This window comes from Cylas formicarius, unplaced genomic scaffold, assembly GCF_029955315.1.
Source record: "Cylas formicarius isolate icCylForm1 unplaced genomic scaffold, icCylForm1.1 PGA_scaffold_1__22_contigs__length_36826433, whole genome shotgun sequence".
In the NCBI taxonomy this organism is placed as follows: domain Eukaryota; kingdom Metazoa; phylum Arthropoda; class Insecta; order Coleoptera; family Brentidae; genus Cylas; species Cylas formicarius.
Genome location: NW_026844264.1, coordinates 16,220,121 through 16,240,772, shown reverse-complemented (window position 1 = coordinate 16,240,772; position 20,652 = coordinate 16,220,121). Strand labels below are relative to the sequence as shown.

General features: G+C 34.7%; 3 protein-coding genes across 11 annotated transcripts in view; 1 reads left to right on the top strand and 2 right to left on the bottom strand.

Moving 5' to 3' along the window:
• Positions 1–100: 100 nt before the first annotated feature.
• On the bottom strand, positions 101–6,962 carry LOC132697102 (palmitoyltransferase app). 7 transcript variants are annotated; one of them, XR_009618122.1, is made up of 11 exons: positions 6,645–6,953; positions 6,426–6,594; positions 6,022–6,367; positions 5,829–5,940; positions 5,531–5,685; positions 5,337–5,458; positions 5,187–5,283; positions 5,060–5,132; positions 1,476–2,192; positions 1,301–1,405; positions 101–1,242 (listed from the first exon to the last, which is right to left on the bottom strand). XR_009618122.1 is itself a non-coding variant. In XM_060662394.1 (9 exons), the coding sequence occupies exons 1-9, from the start codon at positions 6,685–6,687 to the stop codon at positions 1,696–1,698; spliced, it is 1,614 nt and encodes a 537-aa protein (XP_060518377.1). In that variant the 5' UTR covers positions 6,688–6,953; the 3' UTR covers positions 101–1,695. The 7 variants fall into 7 exon arrangements, 3 of the variants coding, with proteins under 3 accessions (XP_060518377.1, XP_060518376.1, XP_060518375.1); XR_009618120.1 differs by having other exon boundaries at positions 101–324; positions 1,086–2,192; XR_009618121.1 differs by having other exon boundaries at positions 1,301–2,192.
• A 483-nt stretch (positions 6,963–7,445) lies between these two features.
• Positions 7,446–11,116, top strand: LOC132697497 (isovaleryl-CoA dehydrogenase, mitochondrial). Its single transcript, XM_060663082.1, has 8 exons — positions 7,446–7,670; positions 7,732–7,858; positions 8,498–8,682; positions 9,186–9,347; positions 9,398–9,593; positions 10,074–10,228; positions 10,753–10,921; positions 10,976–11,116. Exons 1-8 carry the CDS (start codon positions 7,542–7,544, stop codon positions 11,107–11,109), a joined length of 1,257 nt encoding a protein of 418 aa, XP_060519065.1. The 5' UTR covers positions 7,446–7,541; the 3' UTR covers positions 11,110–11,116.
• Positions 11,110–20,652, bottom strand: part of LOC132697498 (PDZ and LIM domain protein 3) — a 28,548-nt gene continuing 19,005 nt past the window's right edge. For 2 of the 3 annotated variants that reach the window (XM_060663086.1, XM_060663084.1), the window contains exons 4-8: positions 18,213–18,359; positions 15,679–15,729; positions 15,214–15,302; positions 13,454–13,586; positions 11,110–11,790 (exon numbers count right to left, since the gene is read on the bottom strand). In XM_060663086.1, the coding sequence (XP_060519069.1) occupies positions 11,662–11,790; positions 13,454–13,586; positions 15,214–15,302; positions 15,679–15,729; positions 18,213–18,359 (549 nt within the window). In that variant the 3' untranslated portion in view covers positions 11,110–11,661. The remainder of the gene's footprint in view (positions 11,791–13,453; positions 13,587–15,213; positions 15,303–15,678; positions 15,730–18,212; positions 18,360–20,652) is intronic. The other variant, XM_060663085.1, reaches the window with a different exon arrangement.

Here is a 20,652-nt window from a genome sequence, read left to right as displayed (position 1 = left end):
TTTGGACAAAAGCTTAATATTTACAAATTAGAAAACAAATAAAACAAAATGGAGAAAATAAAATATGTATATTTTAAGTTACAACAATAAAAGAAAAAGTAAACTCGCTCACTATTCTGAAAAATCTGGATAGTACATTAAATTTGTAAAAATATATTTCCTACAACTATATGTATACAATATATTCTGACTACATATGGCAAAACATGCAAAAAATATTGTCATTTTATTTACTTACAGCAATTATTTACAAGTCCACTGTCCCTCCTAAGTAGCAGCATTATATAAACACGTATGTACAAACAGCTTAGAATATATAATTTCCTGAAATAAAATATCGATCTGGCCTTAAATTTTAAACTTCGATCTACAAAGATTGTGACGTAGAGTTTGTTCAGTCTCAAAGAGTTAGGGTAATCGAAAATATCGTTAAAAAGAAGTTAAGCAAAATTCGGCATTGTTAAATACTGATCCGGAGAGCAAAATGTGCGCACCTATGATTACAAGTTGATTAAAAGAGGTGTGAAAAGTGTTAAGTTTGATTAAGCGAGCATAGCAACAAAATATTTTGCCACAAAATGCCTTAACATGGAAAATTCATTTGCACGTTGCTTTTTTCGCTGTACTTTATGGTGACTGCATAATAAATCATTGCACGAAGATATACAAAACTAAATAGACCAAGGGCTAAATTACTTCACATGAATTTTATGATTTTTAAATTCCTGAATTGTTAAATAAAAACGATTTCTCATAGTATCTCTAAAGTAGACACACTATTTATGGGAGATATCTCGAAGCATTTTATAAAAAGTTCATATATAATTTATTTTGAATAAGGGTTTTAAAAAATATTTGGCCGATATAATTTTTTTGAAAATATGGCAGCCTTGTTTGTTGTATATCGATTTGTACTCCAGTAAAACTTTAAACTTAGTTTAAAGTTTTTAAACTTTATCAAAAAAAAAAAAACCTTGCAATAATAGTAGAGTTGGCAACATTTTCACATTTTTCATTAAACTTTATAATTTTAATATTTTAGATTTGTGTGATGTATTAAATGGCAGGCGACAAGCAGTACTTACCTTGAGTATTTAAAAATCTGTTAATCAGTGATGTACCCATTTAACTGAACCTGATATTAATGAATTCAGATGCGCAATTACCAGATGGCCCCGTAAATTTTTTATGATTATGGAAATCATTGCAGCAATACATTTTTTTGATATTCAAGTGCATTGCCTAAATAACAAGGTTGCTACACTCATTTGATATATTTCGTTTTCTTCACTTTACACACTTATCACAATCAGATTCTGCGGATATAGCTTCCAGTAGTGCAATTGTAACAAATCAATAGGTTCTTGAACACGTTTTCGTCTTTGTAGAGTGTCCCGTAATAACCCTGTGTATAAAGTGCGCAATGGCAAAAATTGTCTAATTGGTAAACTACAATGTAAAAAAATAAATATTACTTTTTATAATAAACACTGGGCCCTCATTTCATAGACGGAATATGCCGGTCATTGGCATAAAAACTGTGTATATAATGTCATCATTGGGCACTTGGGAGCTGGCTGTCTTCTTTAGTACCAAACCATAAAAAGTAACTGCATTGTAGATGTGGAATAACATCATATACCTGGCAATAACCCTTGCAATTTTTCCAAAAAAAAAATATATATAAAAGAATGACTACACAACTACTTTCATCAGCCCCGCGTGACTACCGGTACCCAAACTGGAATCCTCGAGAGAATCTAAATCCAAAGCACTTTCGATCATTGTGGTGTCCTGGAGTAATCGCAACCGACTCGCGCTCAACAGACTGTTCTCTTTCTCGCTGGCAGTGAGATCATTGTCCAACTTCAACTCGCGATATTTAGATCGGTCATTGATTGTTGCCAAAATATGGGTTTCCCGGACTACCACAGGATCTAACTGCAAGTCTTCTATGTCTATTTTTGCGTCATCTGTTTTCTCGCCCATCGAATTGATATCATTCGCGTAACTATGAGACCGGCTCATAGTTTGAGCCGACGGTGTGACGTTGTTATACAAAGGGGAGTGGTTGAGACTTGGCTGGGACTTGTAGTGTCCAAGAGAGTCCTCAGGCGGACGCTGAAGCGCGGGGCCGACTGCTATTGGCTGTTCGTTGGTCATTAGTTGAGTTACGCTGCCCGCGTTGCTATCTGGAATTTAAAACGATTTTTACCAAAAACCGCGGCAATAAAACTGAATTGGTCGACAATTAAAACAAATATCAATATGGGAAGGGTGCAATCAGGGAGTAACTCAGCTCATGATCAATAGTGTAACACATCTGGACTTGGCCAGAATATAAACATGTACCTGTGTAGCTTTACTTACTTTATCCTAAAAGTAATAAAACCACCCACATCAAACGTTTATGACATAATTTGAAAGCCAAACGGCCGCCTGGCCACATAGTTAAAGCTTTAATGTAGTAAGCATTACATTTTTTGACCTTTGATCAGCCGAGCTCAGTGTCCTTCTTGCAAACTCCCAATTAATTTCCTATAACATATCCACCAATTGTCGATTCTGCAATTATATAGTGCTTAAGTGCAATGTTGATAGTTTCTCCCTAAAGCAGTGCCAGCCGGTCTCATTCACAGAATAAACGTTTAAAATTTCTCTGGGTTCTTGCAAGAAACCAAAAAGTGGCGCCCCTTTGAACGTTTCACACAATTTATTGTAAAAATCAGTTAATATGCAATGAAAAGCGCTTGAAATGTATGAAAGCGTACATGGCCTCTGCTTCCATGTACAGAACAATAATCTAAGTGCAGTGTCCTATGCATTTTGGACACCTAATATGGTTTTCAGTAGCCAACTTATGTGATATGGTGATGAGTTTACATTAGTGAGGATTGGGATGATTCATACTATCTATATGAATAGTTTAAAACGGAACATTAACAGCCTGAAGAGAAACAAACTAAAAGTAGAGTGAAGCGCATAAATTAAATGTACAAGCTCAATCAGAAAGTCATGCTCAAACGTAAACTTACCGGAACAGCCATAGGACAGTCTCCGCCGATCAAATGTTAGGCGGCAACGAATAAAAAAAAGCCCTATTTAACTCATATCCAGTTTAACCAAAATAAATTTATAAAAGAAAGCTCAACCAATCGGGTTCCGTAAAGGTGAGTTAAGTGCATGTGTTAAGTGTATTTTAATTTTACACACTCGATTACATGTAAAATAATACTGCCACTTATATAGCCGCTACTGTTTTTACATGACAAGTCAAGATGTAAAATTGTCTAAAATAATTTGTACAAAGCAGCGACCAATTATGTCACCATGTACTGGTACATTAGGTGTAAAATACAACGCGCTAAGGTGTTTCACCAAAAAACATGAAAATTTTTTGTCCAAACATATTCGTGATGAAACATTTTACACTACATATATACAGAAATATCTACACAAATTATATATTTTGGTTTATCACAACACTACGCCAGAGCGTCTGAGCACCAAATATACCTTTCAGCGTCAAACTTTCATTATTATACAAGTACACATACTAGAGATATATAACGCCACTCAAATATAATTTTGAAGGCGACAGTGTCCACCACTGAGTTAAAAATAGACATATTTTTCTTTTTGTTGACACAGGTGACAGAGAAAGTAAGTAATTTTAAATAATTTTTCTATTTACAATATCATTAACATCCAAATGTTTGCAAAGGAAGACAATTGTTTTGACCACATAAAATATAAGGCATAAATTTATAACAATTACAATTATTAATTATATAAATATTCTTGAAACAGTAACATACATTTACTTCCAAAAATTGAAAAATCCAACTTTGTCCAAAAAATTGGATATTTAATACTGTACAATAATAAGGCGTGAATAACTTTTATTGCTTAATTGGTTACTCTATACTAGAGAGAATTGATTACTGGATTGGATATAGTAAGTTGAAAAATGTGCCACAAAATTACACTTATTATAACTCTGTTGCGGGAAAAACACTTCAGTTTAAACTTGGACCAGTAATTTGTAACATATAATTGTTTCTATTAAGTTTGATATTAAAAATGTTAACATGTCACTCATTCAAATTTCAGCAATTTGCGTAATCCCATTTTGGAACTTTAATAATGACAATTACACAGTTTCCTCTTTAAAGTGTCATTTATTGGCAAATTCTAAGAAAGAACGTAATCAATTTTATTACATTATCATGATGATAATAATGTAATTACTGTAACAAATTAACAGAACTAACAGATTATTGGGAGGCATCCACCAATAGTAATTCATGTTTTTTTTCATTTCTCTTTTGGTCATAACACTATTCAATTTTTTTTTGTTTAAAGTAAATCTCACAACAGGTTTTAAAGCATCCTTGAATGTTTTCCTCTCCCTCTTTAGCTTCACTCTATTACATTAAATTTGCAGCAGCATATGATGATTATATATATATATATATATATATATATATATATATATATATATATATATATATATATATATATATATATATATATATATATATATCTCAGTGGTAATGATTTTGAATGTAAATCTGATTAAAATCTGGCGTCGGGAACCTATCAACTTTTATATTGTGGTACCTGATCTGTCTATTCAGACCAAAATCATCTGTAACATTAACATCCTCATATATACAGATACTTAACGGGCTTTGTTGTCTAAAACTCATCGATTGATTCTCTCGCCCAAAAGTAGAGCTATTATAACGTTTTTCGGGAGGCGTAAAAGGACGCGTATATTCTTCGCAGTGGATATCAGGAATGTGAGGCTCGAAGCGATGTATATCAACCTCCGTTGACTCATCTAATTGACTCATCACCCTTTTCAGTTGTGGCAAAGACCTACTACTTTTAAATGTATCCATAGGGGGACTGTATACTACCGGCTTTCTTTGGTAATCATAAGGGGGTAGCAGAGGTGCTCGGGACGGTATTATCTTTTGATTCGTACAATTTTTGGACGGCATGATTTGCTGGGCGCGATACAAATGGCGCTTTAAAGGACTTAAGGGCATACCTGTTGCTTCTGTAGTCTGACGATAGATGCCGGGCGTCTCACTCGCGTTTGTAATGATGTGATTCGCGCCATTCTACAAATAATGTGTTGAACAATTTCATTATTTCGCTAATGTTTATAAATTTACCTGACTATTCATCCCATAAGTTTTTAAGGGCACTGCTGGCTCAGAAATTATTGGATGCGTTATTTCAGACCTATATGAATCTGTTACAACACCTCTTCTAACACAAAATTTGTAATTAGAGAATACCAACTTGGAGTTACATTATTTTACCTATCGATAAGTGATGGAGTAACAGGACCACAAAGTATATGAAAACAATTCAAACAAACATTTCCTCTTGAGTAGGGATTGAAGCTTTCCTGGCCACGTTTACCTGTAAATGAGCCTTTAATCTGAAATAAACCATTCATTAATTATTGCAACATTGCAACATTTTATTACATTGAGTTAATCAATGAACTTACATCCTCATTAGTTGTTTGATTGCTTGTTGTGAGGTATGTGTGAAATCCAGCTAATCCTATTATGCTCCAAACGCTAAAAAAACATATTACTGCCACTATAACGCTGGGTGGAGACTCTTTGACAGCATCTAAAAACTGCCTATCTTCTCTGGTTACTAAAAAGGAAAATAAAATTGCTATTTTCCTTTTTTGTTAATGTTGTACTATTTATAAATATAAACGCTTAATTAATCATAAGAAAGGTTAAAACAGAACAGTGCCCAAACCTTCCCAATATAAAAGTACACTTAATACTTACTTAATATCAAGTGGGCTACAGCACAGGCAAATATAAACACAGCAAGAAATGCCAGGGATACTATAAACATGTAGAAAAACCTATAATTCCTTCGGCCAACACAGTTACCAACCTAAAAGCAACATATATTGGAAAATGCCAGTCAACTCTCAACCTATAATCTGCAGAGAAGATTTTTTTGAACATAACTCACCCAAGGACAGTGATGATCAAATCGATCTACACAGTTATCACAAATACTGCAATGTGATGCTCGAGGTGGGCGAAACAATTTGCAAGTAAAGCAGTACTTTAGTTTAATTGTTTGCCCTTTGACGAGAACTTCTTTCGTTCGGGGCGGAGGCCTATATGTTGGACTGTTCGCAGAATTTGTCACTTCTATCTGTTTTTCAACGTATGCCGCTTCCTCCGATGTTGCTCTTGGTATAATTCCAGGATCCGAAAGGCTTGTTCTCAGCAAAGAAGACATTGTGAATAAAAACAATACTGTGCCGATGATTGGAATTGCTATTGTAACATTCTCGGCCAAGTATTTGCAACTAAAAAATATATAATTATTATATTATACAAAAGGGTAAAAAAAGATAAGCTACATACTCAAATATAAAAAACAAAGCGCAAGTGCCTGTTATGAGAAATACCGTCAAAAAGAACACCCCTGCGTTTGGGGCAGTCATCAGTCGCCCGCTGCAATAAAATCTGTTTCGGCCCTGAAATATCTCCCATTTTCTGGTCGCTTTTTCAAAAGCCATGCTGGTTTGTTTACCTGAAAAACTTAAATTAAGGCCAATAATCCTACAATTTCAAGTGACTCACCGTTCGTAAATAAATCCCTCCAATTACAATTGTTGATGGTCATAAGTACAACACAAAAAAATGATACTTAAATTACAAACTAAAGAAAGTTTCAATGCATGTCCTACGTGTAGTCTCTCTCACAATTTACTCTTCTCCGCTGATGCATGATTGCGTATTAATTAATTACTACACATTTTACTTCATAATTGCGGAGTTTTTCCTGAATAATGAGCACACTGCTAATCAAAATAATCGTTTTACTAATCGCTGTCATGACAGCTGGAAAGATAATTGACATGTCTCTTCCACTCAATTCCGTGGGCCAGTATTGAGTGAGGGCCATAGTCCAATGGGAAAAATTTTATAGAAAAATTTTGGAAAAACCCAAACGGTACAATTGGTTAACTAATAAATCTGCATGCATGTAGAGAGTCTGTTCCATACTTTTTAATGTCAGGACACAATTTTGAACACAAGAATTTGTTGAATCATTATGAAAGTACAATGCTTAATGTAGACCGAATATGTAAAACCCAAATAACATGATAATCACTAACACTTGTTGCGCTCATTTATTGAATGGAGTCGACTTTAACACCACCTTTTAATATCAAGTTTTAAAGTAAACCAACCATGGCTGAATGGAATGATTTGTTCCATAAATTATGTTGTCAATGTATAGCCTAACACCCTGTAGTTTTAATACTAATATACCGTACCCATGTCGAAAGTACCGTTAAAGCATTTTGATGGTTGCCTATTGAACGCACCCGAGCGAAAATTATTAATCATTTAAATTAAATCGCTTGCAAGCTTTGTTGTCCGATCGGAGTTGTTTATTTATTATTTGGTTCATAGCATGCATAGAGATTAGATATGAATCAGTATGTTTCGTTTTCTCGCGAATAAAACGTTATGGCAAGAAATTTACATACGTTTCTGTTAAAAAAATGCCAAAATCCAGTTTGGATACAAGCGAGAAATGTGTCCCAGTATTACACAATTGATGAACATATTTTTGGCCTGCAACCGGAACAGATTCAGGTAGAAGTGGGATCATTAAACTTGTGTTATTAATATGTTATTGGGAAATAATGATTTGTAGTTGAGAGATTCGATATTCGATTTCGCGCAAAATGAACTCGCACCCAAAGCAAGTGAAATCGACAGAACCAACAATTTCGATGACCTGCGGAGTTTTTGGAAAAAGTTAGGCGATTTGGGCGCCCATGGTGCGTAAAAAAACATCGTATTGTCGTTTTTTTGATCACGAAAAAATTTTTTGAGCAGAGGTGAACAATAAATATTTGTGTTTATGGCAGTCACATTATAAATTCCGCATAACTCAATCGCGCAAAAAAATGTATGGTACCTATTTGCAAACTAAAATTGTAGTCTTGGCGTATTAAAATGTTAATTTATACTTTTTAACTTTTTTTTTGGTAAATTCTTTTCAAACCGTTTAAAGGAATAAACGTTTAATATGTTTAATTATCTTTAACAGATCTTAAACAAAATCGAATTTAGATAGAAATGTCCGTTTCTCGTTTTTTTTTAAATGAACCAGGCCCGTACTTGCGAAACTATTACCATTATTAGAAAAATAAGACTTCACAAAATTTAATTTTGTTCAATAGTGTTGCGTATATACTTGTGAAGTGAACTTGTATGTTATATTTTCTTTAATTAACAATTTTTATTTTGATATTATTTTGCATTGCATTTGCAAAATGGAGTTCTATAAGAGACCGATAAATTTTAAACTGTAAATTTTCGATGTTGCGCTCTAGGGTAAGATTCTATTTTGTATAATTCTTGACCCGCTTAGTAAAATCGAATAGCAAAAATACGTTTCGTTTCTTCTGGCTTAGGCATAACGGTTCATACGGACTATGGAGGAACTGGTGGAACCTACACCGATCACGTGATTATTATGGAGGAATTGTCGAGAGCCAGCGCCGCAATTGCGCTCTCATACGGGGCCCATTCTAATTTGTGCATTAACCAAATACATCGAAATGGTACCCGAGAGCAAAAGTTAAAATTTCTACCCAAAGTACGTTATTATAATAAGTATATGTAATATATACCAAAACAATAATAAATATAAATCTATACATGCTATAGATGCTCAAGAAAACTAGGTTAATTTGGATAACGGCTAACTATTAATATACCTTCTAAGTAATGCAGAAATGTGTGGTGTATGTCCAAAAAGCTAAGTTTACAATTTTTCCCAATAAAAGCTTTTCAATATTTTAAATTTTATCAGGCACCCACTTCACGAAACCGGAGAACCGTTACTCCTATAATAATGTTTCTGAATTATCGACAAATGTCTAACTAACAAAGACACTACGGGCGAGATTAGATCAAACAGGCCGATGCTATGGGTCGAAAATCCCAATCCCAGTTTCTTTAATTCTACAGTATCAACAGGGTATGAGCACTACAGAGCGAAAGAGTGAACGTTCGACAATGTTTGGAATGCGAATTGCCTGTCAAAAAATAACATCTTATCCATCCTTTACGCAGATAGACACCTCCAATATGTTTTAGTTATGTTCTGGCGAACATATCGGAGCTTTGGCAATGTCTGAACCCGGTGCTGGATCTGACGTCGTCTCGATGAAACTGAGGGCGGATAAACGCGGCGATCATTATTTGCTGAACGGGAACAAATTTTGGATAACAAATGGACCGGATGCCGATGTTTTAGTCGTTAGTTCATTCTTCAGGCGCGAATACGTGCAGCTATTTTTGATTTTAAGGTGTACGCAAAAACTGACCAGAAAGCAAAGAAATCGAGCCAAGGAATATCGGCTTTCGTCGTCGAGAAAGGTTTCGAAGGTTTTAAAACTGGACCCAAATTGGATAAACTCGGAATGAGAGGGTCTAACACTTCGGAACTGATTTTCGAAGACTGCAAAATACCTAAGGAAAACGTATTGGGGTCGGAGAATAAAGGTGATTTTTTTTGCTTAGATTTTTCCTTCTTCGTTTATTAATTTCCAGCTTTATTCTTACGTTTAGGTGATTTTTGAAAATTCCTCCAACATCTTTCTCTTTTTACCCCTCCGAATTCCTTTACATACTATTTATAGGCAGGTAATATTTTCCTGTTTCCCTACTTTTGAAAGATAAGAATAGCAGCATCTTCAAAGAAATTAAAGTTGCAAATGTAATGTCCAGTTTCGGATTTTACTTTATTTAACGTCTTTAATAAAAGGAATATAATTGATAAATATTTTTGTCGTTGACATCCTGTATCGAAGGAATTACGACGCAAGTAAGCACAACCAAATATGTCTATTGGTTCCAGTCATTCAAAGTGACTCTGAATTACAGATATTAACTCCTTTTCGCATGCGGTGATTGTCGGTTGCTTATGTCACAATTCTAACATCATTAGTACTTAATTAGTAATTAATATAAAATTTTGGGAAGGTGTTTACGTCTTAATGAGTGGCTTAGACCTCGAACGGCTAGTCCTCGCAGCCGGACCTGTGGGGATCATGCAAGCCTGTTGCGACGTAGCGTTCTCCTATGCCCACGTGAGAAAACAATTTAATACCAGGATAGGGGAATTCCAATTAATCCAGGTATGTAAAACAACCGAGGAAATAGAGCATAAAGGTTTTCTCACTTTTCCCAACAGATAGTTCACATAGACGGCTGTCTCATACATAGATTGTATTCTCGTGCTCTTATTATTTATACTTACGAAACCAATATGAAAACTACAGCATAAATCTTTGTATAAAAAGTGAAAACAAATTCTCGCGGTTTTTGTATACGGTTTTTGTTTTTGTCTTCAATTTTTATTTACCTTTTTCGCGTGTCCAGCACTTACTTCATTTGCTATCAACAGGTTTAGAAGTTACAAGAACACAATAATTTTAAGAAATTTTATACCGACAAACAAATTATCAAAAACCAAAAGCAGAAGTATCGAACTTGCAATTTTAAGGCAGCTCGAAATTCTTACTGTTAATATGTTAAAAATTGAAATAATAAATTTATATACTAACCTAAATTTAACTGCTTCTCTATTGTTCGCGAACAGACTACAAGCTTCCATGCAGACACTTTAGTGGCACACTCCGACTGTGAAATTCTTTTTTAGAAAAAAATGGCCGATATGTACACTACGTTAGGTGCCGCCCGAAGCTATTTGTACAACGTTGCCAGAGCATGCGATCGCAACAAAGTCAACAGCAAGGACTGCGCGGGGGTGATTTTGCACTGCGCAGAAAGAGCGACGGAAATGGCATTAGACTCGATCCAGATATTAGGCACGGTCTAAATATTTAATGTCGGTGTTTGTCAAATCGTATATTACGTTGCAGGTGGGAACGGGTATATAAACGACTATCCCACAGGAAGGTTTTTAAGGGACGCTAAACTGTACGAGATCGGGGCGGGGACTTCGGAAGTGAGACGGATGGTGATAGGTAGGGCCATCAACACAGAATACTCGTAATTTTTAAATAAATATGTGCCTCTTTATTTGCAATATATAATATTTACGGTAAACAATCCCGAGTTTTTTCTGAGTAAGTCTATATAACATAAACTAGTTTAATATAGGATAAAGTTAAACTTCAAAAATTGAAAGATATACGTACGCCTATGGCTATATATAATATGACTTACACGTAATTTAGAATAACTGCGCAAACAACTAGGATTAAAAAAATATAGATACGAAACTAGACGCAACTTTTGACTAGAGTACACTCGTTCATTGAAACCCGAAAATAAATAAAGAACAGAAACGCAACGATGACTACAAAACATAAATTTCTCGTAACGTAATAAAACATCATTTGCGAAATTCGCGGGAAAAAAAGATAATTTTCGTGAAAATTGTACGTCTCCAAAATTACGCGCGCATAAAGAAAAACTGACTCTTAAATGGCTCCACGTGCTCACGTTGACATAAAATTTCAAAGACGCAAAATTTTGAACGATTAGCGATTTTTATAGTCGTTCCATGGATTTATGTTTTCTTTTTTGGACAAAAGCGTAAAAATTAATAATTGGATCCTGGAAGAACGCTCATCATCAGCCTCCTGAAGGAACCGCTTTGCTGGATCACATCCGGATCGTTTCCTATAGCGTTCAGATATTGAGGATTCTGGTTCACTACCTGGGTTGGTTTCTAGAGGAGAAAAAAAGATGTTTAGAAGTTGCTCTTTCGATAAAAAGCAAATAACAGTTCCCATTTTCGATAACTGCATCACACTATTGTATTGTATCTAGTTATTTCTTCAAATGTGTGAAATTTCCGTTCATTCTCATTTTTAGATGTAAATAAAAAAATGAAAATGAAACTCTATAGTAGTTACATTTCTTGTTTGCCCAAAATTGAACACGTGATATTAGCAAACATTCTTTAGCTTTGGTTTGGAAATCGGTTTACCTAAATTTTAACAGTAACTGTAACAGTTTGATTTGTCAGAATTAGAGCTAGGCATAATCTTTTGGAACTATCGATGGAATTGAAAACTGGACTTTACACGCGCGAAGCTTTTTCGATAGAAAGCTATTATTCCCTTTGCGACAGCGTAAATTAAGGAAATAAGGCTCCAATGCTCCAAATTTACCACTCCCGTTTTGGACACCAATCAGCCAATAATTTGGATGCAGAGATATCGTTATCGGACTTCGGGTAGAAACCATGTTGCCAAATTCACTTTAGAATAATGAGTTTTAAGGAAACTCCATTCTATTTACTTTTACTATTACTACAGGGTTACTGTAAAATACAAAAACTCTTTGAATATCCGGCAGATACAAAAGGATCTGTCCATTCAGAATAACAAGGGTAGCTTTTTTCTCGGCTTGTAAACGGCGCAGTCAATAAAATGCGGTGTACCAAGATGTACTTAACCTATGCTAACAGCTCTGGAAAGCGAGGAAATTAGCACAGTCCCTTAGTAAATACAGTAGCTACAACTAGGAAAAGATAGACAGTCGTTTAATCAGTTTTATATCAAAATTTAAATTAAATGAAATTAAAATTTTTATCTTGAACATAAATTGACCGATTCTAACAACTTTTTGAATATTTATTCAAGTAAGCGAATTTTGTTATTTTAAGTTCTTAAAAGGAATCTATATATATAACATCTCGGGGAACCTCTGTCAAATATTTGTGTTGTCCACCTTCTTGTCACTCAGCTGATGTAAGCTCTGTATTTGGGTTAAAGACTGGATTCCTGCTTCATGCATTCACAGTAAAAGCATCAGTCACACGTGAACCAAACTCAACTATCAGGCACATTAATATCAATACAGCACAGTATCAACAATAATACACTCTTAACTATTATTATCTTATATTATATTTGTTGAATAATTTGCCTTTACACCCGACGTTTCGACAACTCTCATGGTTGTGAATTTAAACAATTTAAATTGTATATTACTGTGGCATCATGTCGGGCAACACTCTAAATTACGTACGAATAAATAAATATCTGAAAGTATTTCAAATTTAATTAACACCTACGGCTAGAACTTTCACCTTCACTTTTACCTTCAGAGAAATAGCTGAAAGCTTGGAACTTACTTCAGAGTATTAGAAATATTGAGTGAATTTGAATGTGCAAATACAAATAAAAAAGGAACGAAGCAAATAGCGAAACGGTGATAACTTAACCCCAACATGTCACTAAATTTCAAACACAAAGTGTTAAGTTTTACGGAACACGGAACAGACGAACACATTCAAAATTGCCAGCCGGTTGCAAACGTACTTTTAATAAGCGAAGCGAAAACACCTACGAGGCAGATTTTACGGTGCTCGTTAGAGATTTTACCTTTGTAGGGGCGTAAATTTTACTTTGTGGTGGAGTGGCCACCTCGTGGACGGGACCACCCAGTTCCTCCTCCTGGAGGGCCTTGAACGTCTCGCTTTCTGCAGGGTTGAATTTGACATGCCGCTTGACCGAACTGGAATAGATCACCCAGCCCCCACACTTAGTATGAAAACGTAGTCATAAATACGTCATAGCAGATTCGTTATCGTCTTACACAACGTGCATGTAAGTTCTTTGGGTTAAAAGTTTTTTTTTTGCCCATGAACTGATACTAATAGTAAGGAAACTCCTAATGTGCAGTACATTTTCTACCACTGCTTTATAAAGAAACTTCGGTTTCTAGAGCGATAAAATTTTCGAAAAATTAACCGAAAAACACAGAACGTTTCGAAACGCATCACGAAATCTAAAGGGACGCGAATCGAGACTATTTTTCAATTTGTTTTTTTACATTCTTGCTTATAAATTTTATTGCCTGCAACGTCAACTGGTTTATCAAATTTTACGCTACATTTAGAAACACCTATCCCTACAAATTTTAGGCTATAAGGCGACAAGGCTTATAAAGGAGGTTAGTATAGCTCTACCATGTATGCTACAGTTCACAATCACAGGTTAGCAGAAGCGAGATGTTATCTATGTGATACAGTCTTTAGCATACCAAACAACAGTTAGTAGTCTACTTGCCTTTTAACTTCTCTGCAATGCAAATTTGAAAAAATAAATACATTTTAGGAAAAATATTCCAAAAATCCAAAATTCCTGGTTAATGTATAGCAATAATTATGTTGTTACGATAAAATATTCGATCAAAAGTACGACTATCCGACTGGTAGTTTTAACAACATTAATGTGAACTATGAATATGGTCCTTGCCCTGGCCGCAAAACTTGGTAGTCCATAAAAAACCTAAAAACCTGAAAGGCTAGGGTAGCCAGCTAATTATTCGGACGTTCGTACTTTTTAAATTTTTAACCACTTTGGAGGCACTTAGATTTTACAGTTCTGGAGAAAAGATACTTTTGCTTATTCGATAACACCACCCGAGTTTTATAAAATGCGTGCTATATAATGGGAAGAATTGCAAAAAAATTGCCCTGCTTTCAAAGACGAGACAAACGTCAATTAATGATTTACTTCCAAAAATCGGATGATATTTTTATATATTTATCTCGAATCTCATGGTTAATATCTTTTGGATAACTTGGAAAATAGTGTCAGGATAGTTGTGATGCGAGTTCAATCGAAATTTCAATTTCAAAAACTACTACACTCTTTGAATTTGACCTTTGAAATCCTGCAAAGCCATCAAAATTTATTGGCGTTTTCAGGTCAAATTTAAACTGTACGTATTTGTGGAAAAATCTCTTATTGAACCAATCAAATTATTTACTTTACTTTGTATAACCATTTGTTTAATTATTTAGCCAAATGAACGCAGTGTATATGTATTATCGTCCAAAATATTTTTCGGAATTATTTAAAATTTTGTATTTTCTCATTTACTTGTCACTTAATCGGCATTGACGCTTTGTTAAGTACGATTATTATTGTCTTTATTAGCTCCTAGAAAAGGATTTGAATAGCTCGACATATTTTACTTTTTTTGTAACAAAAAAAAAAGTGCAGTGAAAATGCGCCATATACTATTTTAAGTGCTATTTTTTACTAATATAAAACCAAATTCAATATATCCAGGCGCCCCCAAGTGGCAACAAGATCAAAAACATATTCCGGAATTCCGGATTTCTATTACTTACGGATTGACTCCCGTCTGTTTATGGATCGTTTCGACGACGTTGGGTTCGCTGTACAAGTTTATCGGCGAGTTGAACTGTTTGTGTACGAGCTGCGCAAAAGAGATTCCTTTAAAATATCAAAACCTCCGGCGAAATAATAGAAAACGTACAGAGAGGACGGAAGCAACGCGCCGCGGAAGGAGGTTTTAAATCGGCGCCGTAAAATTAGAATTCGGACCTGTTTGGACGTACACACAGGTTGTAGACATGCTTGCAGTGTACGACGTCATTGGTACACTGCCAAAAACTCGGTTATTTATCGGTTAATGTTTACAATTAGCCAATAGAAAATTACGAGATTAGATAACGTTAAAACAAGTAAATTGGGTGTAATTTAATATTAGGTCGGGAAATTGTGTCAGTGTCAGTGAAAACACAAGCTGTGTGGACAAACATCTTAAAACCTGTACACGTTGTAATAATAACCTGTTTGTTCGGATCGCCCGTTGATATTCTGTCTAACACCGAATTGGCCACCTGTCCCAAAATATTGCGTTAATATTTTTCGAAATAGATAATATGGCTCGTAATGTCGTTAGTATATAAATTTCAAAACATAATTTTGATCTGCTTAACGCCTTGATCAATTATGTATAATAGGGACTTTTTGCACCTGTCATTGACATTTCATATTTATGTCGCTTTTTTGGTTATAAGTTTGTGTACGTCCTCTTTTGTTGAAGTTATTTTAAGTTAATTCTAGACTTTTTTCATTATTTAAAAGAAAAAAAAGTTATTGTCGCAGTAGAAAAGTGTTTGATGAAGTTGTTAGACGCAGAGGAGCACTTGTCGTAATTCAAAATCATAACCTTATAAGAAATATTATTTTGCGCGATATTTTTGATGATCAACCCCCCCCCCCCCCCCAATGAGACGGACCTCCTTTTAAGTCATTATCTTCACACTGCATTCGCTTTCCAACATTTTACATGTTCGAAAAATCAAAAGCAAACTATACTCCGCTTCAAAAATTTACCTTCAAATCAATTGATTCAAATATATAAAGATCATAGAACTGACATAGATGTTATGCATTATATGTTATATAGACTAACCAACAAAGGAACTAGTGAAATAAAAAGATTTGAAAAGTGACAGTTCAAGTAAAATGAAGTTGAGGTTGCTTTTCGGAACTTAGCGGAAAAAATGAGAGGTGCGAAAAGTCTCTAATATTTTGTTTTTTTACATACTCTTTTGCTGGTTGTTTTGTACGACTTTTTGAGCATAAATATCAAGGTTCAACGAATAAATACAAATTATTTCTTGTGTAAAACAAGCTGCTCATATCACCAAAACAGAAAAATAGGCAGTGGTTTTGTTTCAAAATTCATATCAATGGACCTTGCTCACAAACGCAATTCGCCGAATTTTCGAAATACACATCAACACTTCTTTCTTCCGGCAACTTTAACCCCCAATGTTAAGACTGCAGCCATTTTGGACATCTGTTGAAATGGACTTTTACTTTTTCCTACTTAAAGATGATATTTAGAGACTAGTTGCCGAAAATCGAAGCTAGATGGTATTTTTATTTTCCTATTTTTACTAAATTATTTAAGGGGAATGGCGTTTCGGAAGATTTGTTTACTAGTTTACTATCTGGATGTTGATTTAGTGGTCCCAAATTTATAAGATAGTAATAAAATATTGACAATTTACTTATGCTAATAGCACTAACCACTAACCACCACTTCGTTGGCGATATTAAATTCAGATTACCTCGCGCTCCCTAATTATTACTCTTTTATAATTCTCAACAGCTACAAAATTGGCAGAGAATAATATTTCATTCCTTTATTTAACGATGGAGCGTACTTGAATAATTTGTAGGAATAATTGAAATTTTGAAAACGCGGCCATTCATGTAATCAACTAATTCCGTTTAATGTCATGATCGCGAACAGAAATTGTAGGCGGCCGCTGTTACTGCAAGATACATAGATACATTCATCAGCTTTTGGCTCGATATCAAATATGCCACCTACTGGATTTTGCCGTAAATACATGTTCCCCGTAGACGCTTTATTATGCAGTGTACAAATATAATGGTTTGTTGTTTTAACAAACGCGAAATCTAACCATTCAAATCTTAATTGTTCAATTAATTACAACCGTTTGATTAATTAGCGAACAGACAAAAACGGAACATTTTAGTAAAAAAATGTGTACATTTGTGTACGTTAGTTACAATATTTGGTTTTATTTTTTTACTTGTTGCGGTCTTGTCTTGATGCTTTAAAGCAACAAGCTATTTATTAAATGCTAAGCGAATATTTACTTAATTTTTACTCATACGAAATTGTGAAATTCCCCAGATATTTCACCGTTTCCGTACGTTTAAGATAGGAATGTCTTGGTGTTTCTTTTGGTTTTATATATTTTCCTTCTCTTTCTTTTTGTGATATACTCTATAGTCCAACAGTCCCATTAACACTAACTGCATATTGCCAGAACTCTTAAGATTCAATAGGATGAAAAAATTAGAATTGAATAAAAAATTTTCTTTGCCCACTATGTATCTAAAGAACCATATTCCGTGGAAGTTTTTATGTTGAAATTGGCTCAATATAATCAACCTTTGATGGAGTTCTACAAGTACTTACGTCATAAACACGAAGTAGCTAGCTAGCTATAATTATTATATTATTATAGCTAGCTATAATATTTTAAAAGAACACTGCAATGAACTTTAAAAAGGAATACCCGCAACAATTTCAGTGTTGAAGTGTCATCAGATCGTGCGACGCAAATCCATTCAACCTCGATGAGTAATGTTATTTTTATAATTGGCAATTAGTAGTCGATAAACGATCTCCGCAGCTAAATATTGCTTCATATAAATACCCCATCCGGGCGCACTTAGCCAAATACAACCACTACGCGCCTCTACGCATGCGCTTTCGTTTGCAAACAATCGCAATGGATAATATCGAATACCAAACGAAAGGATAATGGAGTACCTTTTGTCGGACTACATGATTCGGATCTAAATGGTGTGGAGGCGCCCTGACTGATGGATTGGGATGATGACGTAGGTAGCTCTCAGTCGGACCGGCTTCCCTTTTCACTTTGGCGCCGGGTAACACCAACGGAGTCGTACGATATGGCTACAACAAACGTGAGACGCAACACTTAAACACACACGCACAAACACTTTAGTTGAGGTTAACAATACAATGGACATGATACCGAGACGTCTTTAGTTTGCGGATGACCTCATCTCACCACCCTTTTCGCGACAGAATGTGTTTTGAGGAGAACATAAGTGATTTCCTAATCCCGCGATCCTAAGGTTAAATAGGAATATATGGTAATGCTAATTAAACCGTTTGCGCATTTGGAGCCTTGTGGTTTGTTCGGGTCCACTTTGAATATAACGTCGTTGATACAAATTGAATCAATATATAAAATACATTACAATATTTCTTGACTACTAAGATTATTTCAGTACAGCACAACTACACGTCACAAAATCAATATTTTGATGGTATCCATTTTAATAGGACAAGATGAGACATTACTACAATGACCAAAATCGAATGTATCCTAGCCCTATTTTTTCGCTTCCAAGTGTAAACTGGTCGCACATTTTGCTATGCGCAATCTTAGATCAGATCGAAGACATCAATTCAACCGTACAAGAAAGATATGCACCGGTACCTTCGTACAAACGTGTGCCGTTAGTATTAGATAAAATTTTCAGGAGGGCTTTACTGTCTTAACTGGTTTCAACTGCTAAATGCTAATATAAGATATTCAGTACTACTATAACCGATATACCCAAAAGCTGTTTGGAAGAGCCAAAACTTTTCTTTAGGTCCGGAATTAAAAGAAGAAAGATAAATTCTGGAGTTAATTGGCATTATTTTATCTCTCCTTGGATTGCGTTGATGATGTTATGATCTGTAAGGCTGAGAGGTATATATCAATTAAATCCAAACAAATTGCCGTACGGGATCAACTCCTCCTTTACGTTACTCGGAAACCGACCTAATTAGACTCCAGATTTTTAAACATACTTGCCCAGTGACCCCGTTTTGGAGTCTAAAAGCGGAGATAACGGGACAAATTAGAATGGCGGCAATATCTACGACAGACGCGGGTTTGAAAGACCTAATTATCCTCATACCTATCTAGCGCCCATTTAACATTTTGGCATTGCTTGTTGCACATCTTACCCACATGATCGCAGCTTCGCCAGGTTCACTATGAAATTTCTCGCTCACGGCGTTCCCGTGGAGGATCATCGCTGATATACGTTGACGAGGCACTTTTAGCGGCACTTCTAATACGATCGGCACTGGCAAATGACTGATTATTCGCGAAATACCCGGATCGTACGTCAATCTGCGTGGGTTTTAGCTAAACGACGTCGGTATATTTTGGGATGTATTTAACATTTTCGGGAGACTTGCGATATTTAAAAACTAATATCTAGCTAATACTAACACTCTTGAAGATACTGTTTTGTTGACGTTTAGCTATCAGCGATATTTTTGAATACCGCTGTTGGTAATCTGTGCCAAACTTACCCACAAAGTGGTTCAAATTTGAAAAGCTTTCGGTAAATACTGGAAAACCCTGTATAGTATAATTTTATATTTGTTTTCTTCCTTCTTTGTTGTGAAAATGCTAGTAGTATTCAATTAAAAAATTCTACAATATTTTTCTCAATACACGAAGCTAAGAAAAAGTTTCCTTTCATGATATAGGGTAAGTAAATTGTCCAAATATTCTAAACATTTCTTCCATCTTAAAAAAATGTTATAAGCTTATCGTAAGCCCAGATGAATTTATTATGAGCTAGCCAATACTCAGAAATGTGAAAGTTTAAAATTTTAGGGTGTCAGGAAAACTTAAAGCCAGAATTTCCGGGTTTTCAATTGTATGTTCGTGAATTTTATTATATAGTTGGTGCTATCTAGCTAGGTTAAATTTAAATATTCGAATATCCGCTGTCATGATCCACGCCCATCTAAAAATGTGTTAAATTTCAGTTTTAATAATTTTGTCGTCAAAGAAACTGCTAGATCTAGATTATCGAACAATAACTGTCGTTTAGCTATTGATCGGTGATTTAAATGCACTCTTAGTTATACTATTACTATAATATTTATATTAATATGTGGGTATATACAAACAAACATTTAAACGTACAGAAAATACACACACACATAATAGTAAGAAACAATAACGACATAAATTAATATGTAGCGTACTCAGTCAAATTACTAAAAGCAATTTTCTTGAATACAGATTTTCAATTTTCAAAACTTTAATATTGTCAGAATATTTTTTCAACTCTTGTGAAAATGTATTAAGGATTATAACTTCTATATTGGTACAATAAGTCTTTGCAAGCTCCAATTTTGTTCTACTCATTCGGAAGTGTTTATTTTG